At 57.8% G+C, this 13,187-nt stretch overlaps 1 protein-coding gene across 1 annotated transcript; it reads right to left on the bottom strand.

Moving 5' to 3' along the window:
- Positions 1–838: 838 nt before the first annotated feature.
- On the bottom strand, positions 839–12,598 carry KHSRP (KH-type splicing regulatory protein). The gene is made up of 19 exons (XM_086699314.1): positions 12,225–12,598; positions 10,531–10,627; positions 9,879–9,917; positions 9,480–9,519; positions 8,138–8,187; positions 7,820–7,891; positions 6,881–6,938; positions 6,411–6,585; positions 6,126–6,224; positions 5,700–5,798; positions 5,484–5,586; positions 4,710–4,810; positions 4,440–4,584; positions 4,192–4,352; positions 3,986–4,095; positions 3,514–3,602; positions 3,209–3,406; positions 3,027–3,104; positions 839–2,935 (listed from the first exon to the last, which is right to left on the bottom strand). The coding sequence occupies exons 1-19, from the start codon at positions 12,480–12,482 to the stop codon at positions 2,658–2,660; spliced, it is 2,250 nt and encodes a 749-aa protein (XP_086555440.1). The 5' UTR covers positions 12,483–12,598; the 3' UTR covers positions 839–2,657.
- Between the last annotated feature and the right edge of the window lie 589 nt (positions 12,599–13,187).

Genomic DNA, 13,187 nt, shown 5'->3' with positions numbered 1-13,187 from the left:
GCTGCCCTTGGGGCCTGTGGGCCCAGGCCTCTGGATCCTGAATGGGAAACCGGATCTGTGTTAGCATCCAACTAGACACCCAAAAGGAACCCTACAACCCTCTAGTATGTCTCAAGACGGTTACCCCTGGGCCAGACAGCTCAGATGGCCCCTCAGCTCACTCTCCCATCTCCCGTCCTCATCCTTGGGAGGCCACGGCCACACACCAAGCACTGGAACTTGTGCCATTTCCCTTCACAGGCCAGGTTTCCGCCTGGGGGGACGCCGACAGACTAGGACCCAGCCAGGTGCGCATCAAGGCGGGGGGGACTCCCGAGAGGCACAGCCATGGGTTTGCTGTGCTGGCGGGCTGCATCCATGGAAACACCTGTCCCCAGGGACCCTCCCGGGTGCCTTGCTCCCCATGTTCCCAGAGGGAACCGGGCTCAACCTGCTATTGCCCTTTCTGCAAGGCAACCCAAGAAGGGCAGTCTTCGGGGGGCCCACACCCCACTCTTAGAGGCCAACCCCGGTTCCTCTTCAACTTGTTTCCTCTACAAACACAACTGCGGCCAGCACGCAGTTTTTAGACAAAAAGCACTTTATTTAACCAAAAAAAGGGGAGGGGGTTAGGAAAGCACAATGCGCCTGCAGAAAACTATTTTTTCTTATAATTCTTTTTCTTAAAAAAAAAAAAAAAAAGAAAGAAAGAAAGAAAGAAAAAACACAACACAAAGCTTGTAATTTCCAATCACCATTATCAGGCTTTTACAACATCTATAAAGAACAAACAAACATCTGCTTCAAAACTCTACAGGGGGAGAGAGGAGAGAAAGAGACGGCACCCAGCAGACACGGGGAGGTTTTGTTATCATTTATTTGTGAAGTTAAAAACGAGCGATAAAAAGTAAAAACTGCCATACAATTTTTTGTTTTGTTCTCAATTTGTTTTCAGTTTCAATGTCCTCTTGAACAGTTGAAACACAAGACCAGTCCCGGGAGGGGGGGGGGAGGGGGCAGCGGGAGGGGCTGCAGGGGAGCCGAGCGAGGCGGGAGGAAAGAGGAGGAGCAGAGGCCGAGGGGCTCGACTGAGGGGGGAGAAGGGGGGGTCCTGAAATAGCAACACCTGGTCCAAGGAATGTTCCAACTCTAACTAAAAAAAAGAAATAGCAAGAGTGACTTTTTTTCCTTTTTAAAAGTTTATTTTAAAAACACGAAGAGGGCCAAGGGTGGTAGGAAGAAAATGAATTGCTTTCCCCTGAAAGAGGCAGTTTCAGGAAGGGATAAAGATTTTTATATATATATATATAATTTTATAGGTTTTGTTTGCTTTTTGTGTTTTTTATATTTAAATTTTTTTTTTTTTTTGGCAGAGATTTAATTCTATCTTCTATGGCTGGCTCAACATGAAAGATCCCAATTTTGAAAGAAAAAAAGCATGAGACACACAGAATGAGCGAGAGAGTGAGAGCCCAGCATCGCCCAGGGCATGACCTCCAAGCCACTCACAGCGAGGGCGCCCCCAGCACCCCCCACGGCAGCCATCGCTCTCTCGCCAAACAAACGAGGGAAAAAAAAAAAAGAACACAAAAAAGCCCCCAAACAGAACAAAATGGAAAAAAAATAATAAAAGATTTTCACAGATGAAGAAGTTCACATTCATTCGATTCATTGAGCCTGCGGAGAGGGAAGAGATAGGAATCGGTCACTACGGGGAGGGGAGGAAGGGGCGGGAGACTGGGGGGGACGGTGGCGAGGAGGGGGCCAGGAAGCCCCTCCCCTGAACCTGTGGCGAGCTGTAACTGTCTAGGCAAGTGCTCCGGGGAACTCGGCCGAAGTCAGACTGGCTCCTTGATGGAAGAGGAGGAGGAGAAAGAGTGACGTAAAGACCAGGAGGAGAGAAGCGGGGTGGGGGGGGCCGCAGAGACAGAGCGGGGGGGGGGGGGGGGGAGAAGGAGAGAAGCGCGCTTGGGGTTTGGGAGGGAGGAGGGGTGCCCTCTGTCCTCAGGAAGGCAGGTGCTCCGGCGCATCACAACATGACAATGTCAGAGATCACGGTGTCCCCACAACACCCCTGTGAGGTAGGTTGGAAGGTGGCGGCGATCGTCATGCCCACTTCACAGACAAAACCGGGACACAGAGGCAGGCGCGAGAGCGGAGGAGGCAGAGCCCGGGGAGGGGGGCGGAGAAGGGGGTGCGGGGGGGGGGGGGCGCCCTGGGGCCGGCCCCCTTGGCAAGCTCCCCGAGTCCCAGCAGAGCCAGGGCTGACCCGCATGGGGGCCACCTGCAACACACAGTCACTTGGACACGGGGGAAAGACCGTGGGGTTAAAAATAAAAGAATGCCAGGAACAAAACCCAAAAAAGTAACGCGGAGAGGGGAAAACACATCCGTTTTCTTCCCGAGTGGCCAGATTTTGAGTGAGCGAGCGAGCAGCCAGGATGGCGACCGACGTCTGTGCCGCTGGCCTGCCCCCCCACCCCCAGGACTACCCACCAGTTCAACAGTTCCACCTTGTATTGGTTTCGCGCTCTCCCCCAGCATCGCGACAGCGTGACACAGGAACAAGCGGGCCGGCGCAGGGAGGCCTCTTCGTTTAACCTCTGGACCCAGCGCACACTTCCCCAGCTCGTGGGGACTCCCGGAGACCTCTGGCCACACGGCCCCCACTGCAGGCATCAAGGACACACCCCGCAGGGGAAGGGATTTCCGGCGCTACCCACTAAGGCAGGATGGACGGTGGCCGGGGGTTGGAAGGAAAAAGGAGGAGGAGGAGGGTGGCAATTCCCACTTGCCTGCTGCTGTCCCTGCTGTGTGGGTGGAGGCTGGGGGCCGCCGGGACCTGGAGTCTGTCCGTAGTAAGCGGCCTGCTGTCTGTAATATTCAGCCCAGGCGGCACTGTAGTCTGGCTGGGAGCCTGGGGGTGCTCCCGGACCCCCTCCGGTGGCCACTTGAGCTGCGGGCAAGCAGAGGGTGAGCGAGTGAGGCCGGGAGCTGGAGAACCTGGACCCAGCACTGCCCCGCCCCCAGAGCCCCCAGCAGCTCACCCTGCTTCTTGTAGTACTCCTCCCAGGCCTTCGTGTAGTCCTGTTGTGGCGGTGCTCCGGGCTGCTGGGGCTGCTGGCCTGCAGGAGGGAGGCGGCGGGAGGTCAGAGGACGGACGGCACCGGGACCTGGCTGCCTCTCACCAGCCTCCGGCCTGAGCCCCCGAGGTCGCCCGCACGCTCACCAATCTTCTTGTAATACTCTTCCCAGGCCTTAGTGTAGTCCGACTGGCCGGCGGGTGGGGGCTGAGGGGGCTCGCCCTGGGCAGGTGGGGCCGCGGGGGCTGGCGCAGGGCCGGGCACGGGGCCTGGGGGCTGCTGGTAGTAGTGTGAGTAGTAGGCGGCCCAGGCGGCGTTGGGGTCTGCGGCGGCTGCAGCTTTATCTGTGGGAGGGCGGCGTGGGCTGAGGGGCGGTGCGGGAGGCCAGCCCTGCCCTCCCCACCCGGGCAGCCACGCCCTGCCCTGCCCCTCATCCGGGCAGCCTACTTACTTGGGTCGTGAGGAGCAGGTGGCTGCCACTGGGGGTAGGTATTGCCCCAGCCCTGGGGTGGGTACTGGTGAGGAGGCGGCCCCCCCGCACTGCAGGACAGAGAAGGGGCGACGGGTGAGCCGGGACTGTCGCTCCACGGGGGCAGGCCCGGCTGGCAGGAAAGGGGCCCAGGCCCAGCCAGCCACAGGCTCCTCGCCCAGGAAAAGGCGAGACGATCAATGCCAAAAGAGACACACTGTGCTGCTCTGGGATGTGAAAGTCCCCCAAATACAACGTCCATGAGTTTGCCCATTAGGTGGGAGACTATAGTCAACATCTGTGCTGTCTATGGAACAGGAGGCTGGGCTGGGCCGTGCCTAGGGCCGAGACTATTAGCACATCTTGATGTGAGTGAAAACGGGGCCCGTGGCTCTTCCTGCCAGCACAGCAGCCCCTGAGCCCCAAATCCCAGGAGACGGAGACCAATACTCACTGCGGGGGAGCCCCAGGTGGCCCCTGGTTGAAAGGCCCGGGGTTGAAGGGCCCCATGGGGCCGGCAGGGCCTGGTCCTCCTGGGCCTGGTCCAACTGGGCAGAGGGGGCCCTGGAGAAAGGAGAAGCAGATGGTCAGTGGAAGGAAGGGGGGGCGGTTGAGAAACAGGAGCCGGGTCCAGGCTCTAAGAAGCCCTCCCGAGCCCACCTCAATCTTTTCCTCAATGAGCTGCTTGGCGTGGTCAATCTGTTGGGGTGAGCCCCGGATGATGAACAATTTGAAATTGGGGTCCCCGTTGGGTGGCAGCTGCCGGGAGATCTCCACAAAGGCGCCTGTCTGCTGGTTTATGGCTTTCACATTTTCGCCACCTGTGGGAGCCACAGGCAGTGAAGGGCGGGCAGGAGAGGGCAGGAGAGGAGCGGAGTGCATGTGGGGCGCAGGTGGGGCCTACTCACCTCGGCCGATGACCAGCCCACACTTGTGAGTGGGGATGGAGAAGGTCATCTCTCCACCAGGGGGGCCCCAGTTGCCTTGGCCCCTTCCTCGCCCCCGACCCCCCGGGGGCATGCCAGGACCCCCTGGAGGGCCTGGGGGTCCACTCTGCAAGACAGGGAGGAGAGGGAGTGAACACAGAAATCCAGCCTGGCCCCTGGACTCCTCTGGGGCCGGGCCAGCCCCCCCTCTGCACCCACCAGCTGTTGGCCGCACACCCCAGTGTCACCTACCCTGAGGCTCTGGAGGAGATCATTGATGATCCGTGCTGCGTGCTCACACCGGTCTGGGGGCCCCATTATGTGAGCTATCTTCTCGGGACCTGTCCCATCATCTGAAGCCGGCACCCACAGAACAGAGATAGATTTTAAGGAAAAGCACAACACCAAGCCCCCATAACACCGCCTCTGCGAGGTAGACATCATGCCAAGCCAGGTGTCAGAAATATCTCGGGCTCAAACTGCCGCTCACCACACTCCCAAGTATTGAGGAGCGGGCGGGAAATGCCGGTGGGCCCACATTTCCAGATGAGAAAACCGACCACTTAGGACAGGGTGGCAGCCGAGGCTTCTTCCTGTTTGGGGCACCCCAGGACTAATAGGTGCCTTTTACTGAGCTAAAAAGGACAATAGAACAGAGCAATCCTTCCTCCCCACAGGCCTGCCACTTGGGAGACTGAGCTGGGGCAGTGATCTGATCTGGTCCAGGCTGCCCCCAGTCAGGATGGGCTACGTGGTAGGGAAGAGGAAAAGGGACAGATCTGGTGACAGAAGACATCACCTTTGGACTTAGGAAATTTGTTGGGAAGTGTGCCCCTCAGCAACTCTCTCACATGGCTGTGCCCTCTTCCACTGTGGCGAAGGAGGCACCACAAGGAGGTCCCAAACTCAACAAGGTTCACACCGCAGTGCCAAGGCATCTCAGCGGACTCTCGGAAGAATCCCTAGGACACAGCTGGTGGCACAGTCACCCTTCAGCCAACTCATCTGTTCGGCGAAGCCCCTGACCTTGCTTAAACTGTATCCGCACGCCAGCATCATTCTGGATCTTCTTGATCATCTCTCCGCTCCGGCCAATAACCACCCCGACAGAATGTCTGGGCACCGGCACCTGAGGGAGGGGTGGGGGAGGGTCCAGCTGGGTCCTGTCCCCGCAGCTGTGGCGCCCTCCACCCACCACACCCAGCCCATGGCCCTCCATTATCGGGGGAGGCCTGCACTCACGTCAATGCCCCCACCAATCCGGGATCCGTACTCGTTCCGGTCCCCAAAGCCACCCTGGTCACGCTCCCGGAGGATGTCCATCACCATCTCGCAGGCTTGCTGCAAACACACAGGGCACGCTCTACTCCAACACCGTTCCCCCGGCATCCCACCACCCAAGGGCCCACGGGCCGAGGCTGAGCCCATCAGCGCCCCGCTGAGCTCCTGCCCTGCTGTCCCGAGAGGGAGGAGGAAGGATGGCCAGCAACCCCCATTTTCCAGATAGGAAAATGAAAGATCAGAGTTTAGGCCTCTTACTTGTGTCCAGCACTGGGAGGGACAGCTCAGCATGAGAGCGCTCTCGAATACTGCTTCCCCTTTCAATCAAATCCCGAGCCCCATCTGTCGCTCACTTCTCCAGGTGCCCCAACACCCCGGGGTTCTCACCTGCACTTTGTAAGGATCCCCAATGATGCGAAGAGGCTTGTCCACGTTCGTGTTCTGGGAGCCATCTTGAATTAAAATCATCTTCACTCCAGCTCGTTCCTTCACAACCAATGTGGATAGTCAGTGCTGGGCTTTCAAAGGACTTTCTGGGGCTAGTGCACGTGGGTGGGGCAGATATGACCACAAGGGTAAGAGGCTCTGGCAAAGCAGCCGGCGGGGTATGCACACGCAGATGCAGGAAGGAGACTTTCCTGGGACAGGAAGAGCTTCCGTCCCAGCCCTCACCTGCAGCTGCTTAATGGTCTCGCCACCTTTGCCGATGACCAGGCCAGCCTTCCCTGCGGGGATCATGATCTCCTGTACAGTGCCGTTCTGGCCCCCGTTGGCATTGTCGTGGAACTGTCCTGGGGGGCCCCCACGACCCCGAGAGACGATGTCATCCAGCATCATCTTTGCTTTCCTGGGAAGGAGAAGACTGGGACTGAGACACCTGAGAGAGTACTGGCCTGACAGCCCCGTCCAGCTCAAAGGGAAGAAGGTGAGTCCGACACGCGTGTCTGGCAAATGACGACGAGGACGAGGGTCCATCCCCGGGGCTAGGGCTGGGGCCATTCGGGTTGTTTTCCCAGATCTTCGGCGTCAGGGGAATCGAAAATCAGTACAGTCCCCGGCGAGGGCGACGCCCCCAACTTTCCAAAGGATGGAGAGACCTTCTGCTTGCTCCCCTCATCACAAGGGCCCAGCAAGGGACTTACTGGACAGACTCCGGGGCTCCTGTCAAGGATACGCTGCGCTCTGGTAGGCCACCGCTGTCTGGAGAAAAGAGACAGGGTCAATGCCTTTCTGAGTCTGTGGACACCGGAGAAAGGCTTTCTATGGAGATGACGAAAGTTGCACTACCAGTGGCCACTTCTGCCACCATTCAGTGGCCTGACAAACCACTACCTTGCCAAACACCCGGGAGGCTGCTCTATGCAAGACCAAGGTCAGGAAGCTCACAGTCCAGGAAAGGCAACAGATCGTTCAGGGACAAAGACGAGATAGAAGGAGATGTCCTGAACCTAGGCCACTTCTGCCACCGTTGAGGACCACACATGCACTCTTCACGGCCTATGAAGCCCACTACGTTAGAGCAAGTCCTCAGACACCCCTGCACAGCAGTCCTTGCCTGGCCTTCAAATCTAGGCCTGGCCTCAAAGTCGTTCCCTTGAAGGCACCTCCCTGCTTCACACGTTCTCACTGATTTTCCACCAGGTGCTTAGTTCAGATGGTGACTTAACTAATCGCTTAGAGCAGGATCTAAAACAAGACTTTTTTTTTTTTTTTTTTTTAAAGTAGGCTCCAAACCCAGCATGGAGCCCAATGCAGGGCTTGTACTCCCGACCCTGAGATCAAGACCTGAGCTAAGATCAAGAGTCAGACGCTTTATCAACGGAGCCACCCAGGCACCCCTAGAACAAGACTTCCTATATTCAATTTTCAACTCTCCACCTCAGCCCTCCCCCTGCAAGCGTACAATGGAAGAAACCAAAGTTGCAGCCACACCGCAGGGCACTGTGCTGTACGAGTGGAGACCCTGCCCTGAGCCCAGCACACAGAAAGCACTCGGTGAACACCAACCCATCTCACTTCTGTCCTGTCGGAGTCCAGCCCAACCCCCCACGCCCGTCGTGACACAAGTCTGGCTCTCCTACCTGGAGAGATCTGGACTTTGCAGCCTGAATCCTGCTGGATTTTGTTAATCTGTTCACCTCCTCTGCCAATGACTAGGTGGAGAAAAAGGAAAAAATAGGAAGGATTGGTGAGGGTACCCTAGCGCTGAGAAGACTGTGGCAGGGGTTCCTGGCCTCCCCTCCCCAGAGAGCTCCGCCATCCTCCCTGCCCAGAGTGGACAGGTGAGAGCGGAGCGGACTACAGGAGGCCTGCTCAGACCAAAGGCTCTGGGCCAACAGGGGCTCCCAGGGCGCGGTCCCTGACAGGGCGTGATGGGCATCCCACAGTGACCCACTCACTTAGTCCCACCATGCCATCTGGGACCCTGTACTCTTCTGTCATTGAAGTCCTGCAAAGACAGATGGTAACAATCAGTCTCAAGTGGGAAAGAAGACAGGGGGAGGGGAATGGAAGAGACGGGAGAGTCTCCAGAAGAAAAGGCCGCTGCCCTCCCCCGTTCATGCTCTGTCTCTCTCTGTCCCAAAAATAAATAAACGTTGAAAAAAAAAAAAAAAAAAAAAATTTAAAAAAAAAAAAAAGGGGCGCCTGGGTGGCGCAGTCGGTTAAGCGTCCGACTTCAGCCAGGTCACGATCTCGCACTCTGTGAGTTCGAGCCCCGCGTCGGGCTCTGGGCTGATGGCTCAGAGCCTGGAGCCTGTTTCAGATTCTGTGTCTCCCTCTCTCTCTGCCCCTCCCCCGTTCATGCTCTGTCTCTCTCTGTCCCAAAAATAAATAAACGTTGAAAAAAAAAAAAAAAAAAAAAAAAAAAAAAAAAAAAAAAAAAAAAAAATTTAAAAAAAAAAGAAGAAAAGGCCGCTGGAAGCCAGAGCTCCTAACCTGTTCCTAGGCCACAGCTCCTAACCTGCAGGGTCCTTGGTGCTTCCAGCCTCTGGCCCTGCTTCCCACCAAGGGCGGGCCTAAGCAGAATCCTAAGAGAGTACAGGACCCCCTCTCCCCACAGCAAGCCACTCAACCTCTCGAGGACTCATCTTCCCCATTCGGGCCATGAGAGGCTTGGTTGAGGTCAGCATGGCCCCTGAACTAGTGCTGTTCCACTGATTCAGGACAAGAGCAAACACTCAGACACGTTTACAGAATTCCAATAGTCATTTCAGGTCTCTAGACTCAAAAGAAAAAAGATTTGTAACTTTTTCATGTCCTTTCTCTAGTAAGCCCTTACTATATTTTATGTAATTAAAAAGTGAAACAACGTGGTCCTTCACAAACAATTCTATGTCAGATCCACTGGACTCGTTCTGGGGGGGCAAAAAAGTTAAGAACCCCAAGCCCCATCAGTTCTCAGGGCTCAAACATTTGCAGAAAGCGGACAAGAAACCCACGGCCAGCCCCCTGCCCTTCTGGGAAGATGGCTGTCTGCTGAGGGTCTCACCACAGTGCACAGAGACCACCCCCTCCTTCATCATGGCCACGAGCTCCCCTCCCCTCCCTAGGCCCTACACACAGACCAACATAGGAGCAAATGCTGCTCCTCTGCCTCCTGGGCCTCTCTCTGGCCAAGTAGCAGTGGGGACGAGGCCGTAGAACGGTGTACCCCCAGACACAGCTCTCCCCACATCAGCAAGGAAGGCCAGAAGACAGCTGACAGACAAGGAAACAAGCGTTCTCCAAATCGCGACTTACCTGGGGGGAGGATGGATGGGTCCAAGTTGAGAACTGATGGCTGCAGAGAGAAAACCCAAAGCAAAGATTGGCCTGGCTCCTCCTTGGGACCCTGAACACTGCTGGCCCCCTGGCACTCCTGCCTGCGTGAGGAGTGGCTGGAACTTACTAGAGTGCTTCTGAGCCTTCCTGAGCGCTCAAGTGTGATAAGCCCACCTCACATCAGCACACCCACTGACTGTCCCTGCCTCAATCTCTGGGGGCTCTGGGATCCCTAGAGCTCATGGACCCCAGATGATGAATACCTAGAGCCTCCACAAAGGACAGATGCCCTCTGCCTAGAGCTTCCAGCTCCCGACTCCTAAAAATTTCTTAAAGACCCTGACACTGCCCTCTGCCTGCATCATCCAATGGACTTACAGTCTCCCTGGGAAGCCAGTTTCTTGCTCTCCGGTTGGTCTGTGAAAGAGAGAGGATGTCAGATGCTGCACCCACCCACCCACAGCTGCCTCAAATCTGATGCTGGTGCCACACGGCCTGGCAAACAACCCCCCCTCCCCCACCCCCACCCCCAGAGCCCAGACAGGAGAGTAGCAGGGACCAACCCCAGAAGAGGGACAGACTTCCATCAGTCCCACCACCAGCACTAAGGGTGAAACAGTCCTTCCGAATGGGAACAAGGATGGCAACACTCGAGTCCAGGGGCAAGGAGGGCCTGGGTGAAAGTCCGGTTTGGGCTGATCCCCACACTGATCACTTTGGCTGCCGTGGGCAGTGCTGCATGCCCTAGGGCCAGCCACACTGCACTTCTGTGGGGCCTCGATAAAACCGTGAGCATTTCCCAAGCCTACCAGAAGGGGAGGAACAATCTTGAGAACTTACAACTTGGACCTAGTCACAATCTGCTCCTCTCAGCCACCTGATACCCCAGAAAGGCAGCCCGAACAAAAAGAATGAACAAAGCTGGGATTGCTGAGGTTTTAAAAGACCAAATGGCAGTGGGCTTCCCCCTGACTCTGAGCCAAACAAAGGCTACCCCCAGGCCTTCCTCCCAGCAGGTAGTTACAGTTACCTCCATCTTCTAACTGCCTCTTTTGGCCCCCAAAACCAAAATCAGGAGTGCTGTTATTCACTGTGGTAGCAGCGTCGCCTCCAATTTTGGCTGCGATCTAGAAACAAAATTGTAAGCACACAAGATTACCACCAAAACCCAACCTTCCCTGGTGCTCGGCTCAACTTCTCGGAACCTACCCAAGGACTGAGCGTTCAAGAGTCATCCAGGAATTTCAAAACTCCCTTTCTGGATGAGATTTGTACCTACGCTGTTCGTGATCCGATGGGCAAGCCACACTGATCTGCTCTCGAGAGGGTCCCCAGGTTGCCTCCACGAGGGAACCAGGGAACCAGAACGTGTGACTGTAGCCCCACTCTTCTGAGATGTTAAAGAGCACAACTTTCCTTTATCTCCCTCACCCTCAAAATCTTTGTATCTGTTGAACAAACTGTAGGGACGTTTTTGCTTAAAGGCATCCGAAACCTTCGTTCCACCAAAACAAAAGACCCTCTTGGGGCACACATGTTACATCTTAGACACGTGAAGAACAACTTCAAACAAGCCTGATCCAACAAATTTAAAACCAGAGTCCGTTTGTGGGATTATCACAAGTTTTCCAAAGAAACACAAACCAGGAGCTAAGCTGAGGATCTATCTTCCACCTCTTCCCATTTTTTTTTTTTTTTTAACACTTGGGAGCCAAAGCTCTTAGGATGAAGACTTTTTCCTATTAACTCGCCCCGTTACAACTGCTTCTCAGTTAAAGCGCTTCGGTGGGCGTCCAGATTAAGTGCACATTAGAACCCTACCTGTCCCATCTCATAGGTGAGAAAGCCACAGACCACACTGGGCGGGGAACAGGGCGTTCACCTAACGGGACCTCCCACTCTGCCCTGGAGGCACTGAACAACCCAGGGAAAGCACTCTTGCGGGAATGCACTCAGTCGGCCCCCAGCTGGTCGGCTTCCCGGGAGGGCGGCAAAGTTCTCCCATTCTACAGGCCTCCTTCCCTCCAGGACGTGGGGAGGCCGCAAATGGAGCCGGGGAGGTCAGTCACACCAGCATGTGACACCTCCACGTTACCATCACGCCTCAAAACACAGTGGTGGGACCCTCCCCCCTTTCCAAAAGAGGCAGACCACGCTTTCAAGGCACCGGAAGCATCAAAAAGAGCCAGCCCTAATGCCTACCCTCCCCATTTCGCCTAAGTGCTCGGCCGCTCTGATAGCAGAAGGGTCCCTCTTCCACTTTCCAGGCTGAAGAGGAAGAGCTGTTTTCCTCTCGAAGTCCCTTCTTCCCGGGGAGCAGACAAAAATGCGACTGGGCTGGGGGCAAACAGGGCCCTCTACCCTGATGGGGAGATGAGGGCAACGCAAGACCGTCCCCCGGGGAAGGTGGACACTTTGCTTCCAGGAGAGGGGAGCACGCCCTCGGGTGTCCTAAGAGGAGGGCTCCCTAAGTGAGTCCCCGCTTTCCGGAGCCCCTTGAACATCCAGGGGCCACTCCTGGCGAGCCCCCGGACGCCCCATGCCCCTGCAGGGGGTCACCCGCTGGGGGCCACGGGAGACACCCAGAGCGGCCCTGGCCCCCGCCTACCGCCCCACGTGACCCCGCGGCGGCCTCGCCCCCCCCACCCGCGACCCCGCGCGCGCGCGCGTGACCCCGCCCCCTCCCCCGCCCGCGCGCGCCCCTCAGGCCCGCGGCCTCCTCACCTGGCGGGCCCGCTGCACGGCGTCGGCGAAGGCGTCCTTGCGGATCCCCGGGCCTCCCCCGCCGGGCGGCTGGGAGGGACCCCCGGCCGACCCCCCGCCCGGACCGCCGCCGCCGGGGCCGCCGCCGCCCCGGTCCCCCGCGCCCGGCGGGCCCGGCGGAGGGCCTCCCCCGGCGCCTCCCGCTCCCCCGGCTCCCCCGCCGCCGCCAGCGGGCGGCGGCGGCCCGGGCGGGGGTCCTCCTGTGCTGTAGTCCGACATGGCGCGGCGGGGCCGGGCCTGGCGCGGAGGCTGAAGCTGAGGAGGAGGCGGCGGCGGCGGCGGCTCAACGCGGGAACAAGGCCTCGCTCCACACGGCCGCGGAGCACTCTGGGAACCCAGCGGCTGGGAAGACGACGAGGGGGGAGAGGGACGCCCCCTCCCGCCGCCGGCGTGACGGACGGCGCAGCCAGGCCAATGGGAGGCGGCCGCCGCTCCTGGGACACCAATCGCGGGCTCCGGAGGCGAGCGGCCAATCGGAGTGCCGCGAGAGGCAGTGGGCGGGAGGCGCCGCGTGACCGACAGCTCTCGTAGGCAGTGGGCTGCCGGCTGCCGGTCCTGGGCGGGCAAATCGAGGAGACCCGAAAGGGCAGGAGGCCCAATGAAGCGGGAGTTCCAGAACTACGGGGCGACTTCAGAGCCGGATTGACGGCTCCAGAGAGTCAAGTGGACGGGAAGGAGGGGACTGACGAAAGGCCCCTTTCAACAGGCTGGGCGGGCGCCAGGTGAGATAATCGTGCACGCAAGCCAATGAGTACACGCGGGAGGCGGTTCTTGTCAAGATTGGCAGTCGATTTAACCCAATTCCTGACGAGTTCTGGGTGACGAGCTTAGGTTTGGACTGGATTGCTTTCCCCGTTAACCAGAATCCTTTTCTAGCCTTGATTTCTAAGCCAATGGCTGGGTGGTGGGGGCGGTGCAAGGTGA

The sequence above is a fragment of the Puma concolor genome, chromosome A2 (assembly GCF_028749965.1).
Source record: "Puma concolor isolate L17-30 chromosome A2, mPumCon1.1.hap2, whole genome shotgun sequence".
Lineage (NCBI taxonomy): Eukaryota > Metazoa > Chordata > Mammalia > Carnivora > Felidae > Puma > Puma concolor.
Note: the sequence above shows the minus strand (reverse complement) of the source record. Positions and strands in the feature narration are given on the sequence as shown.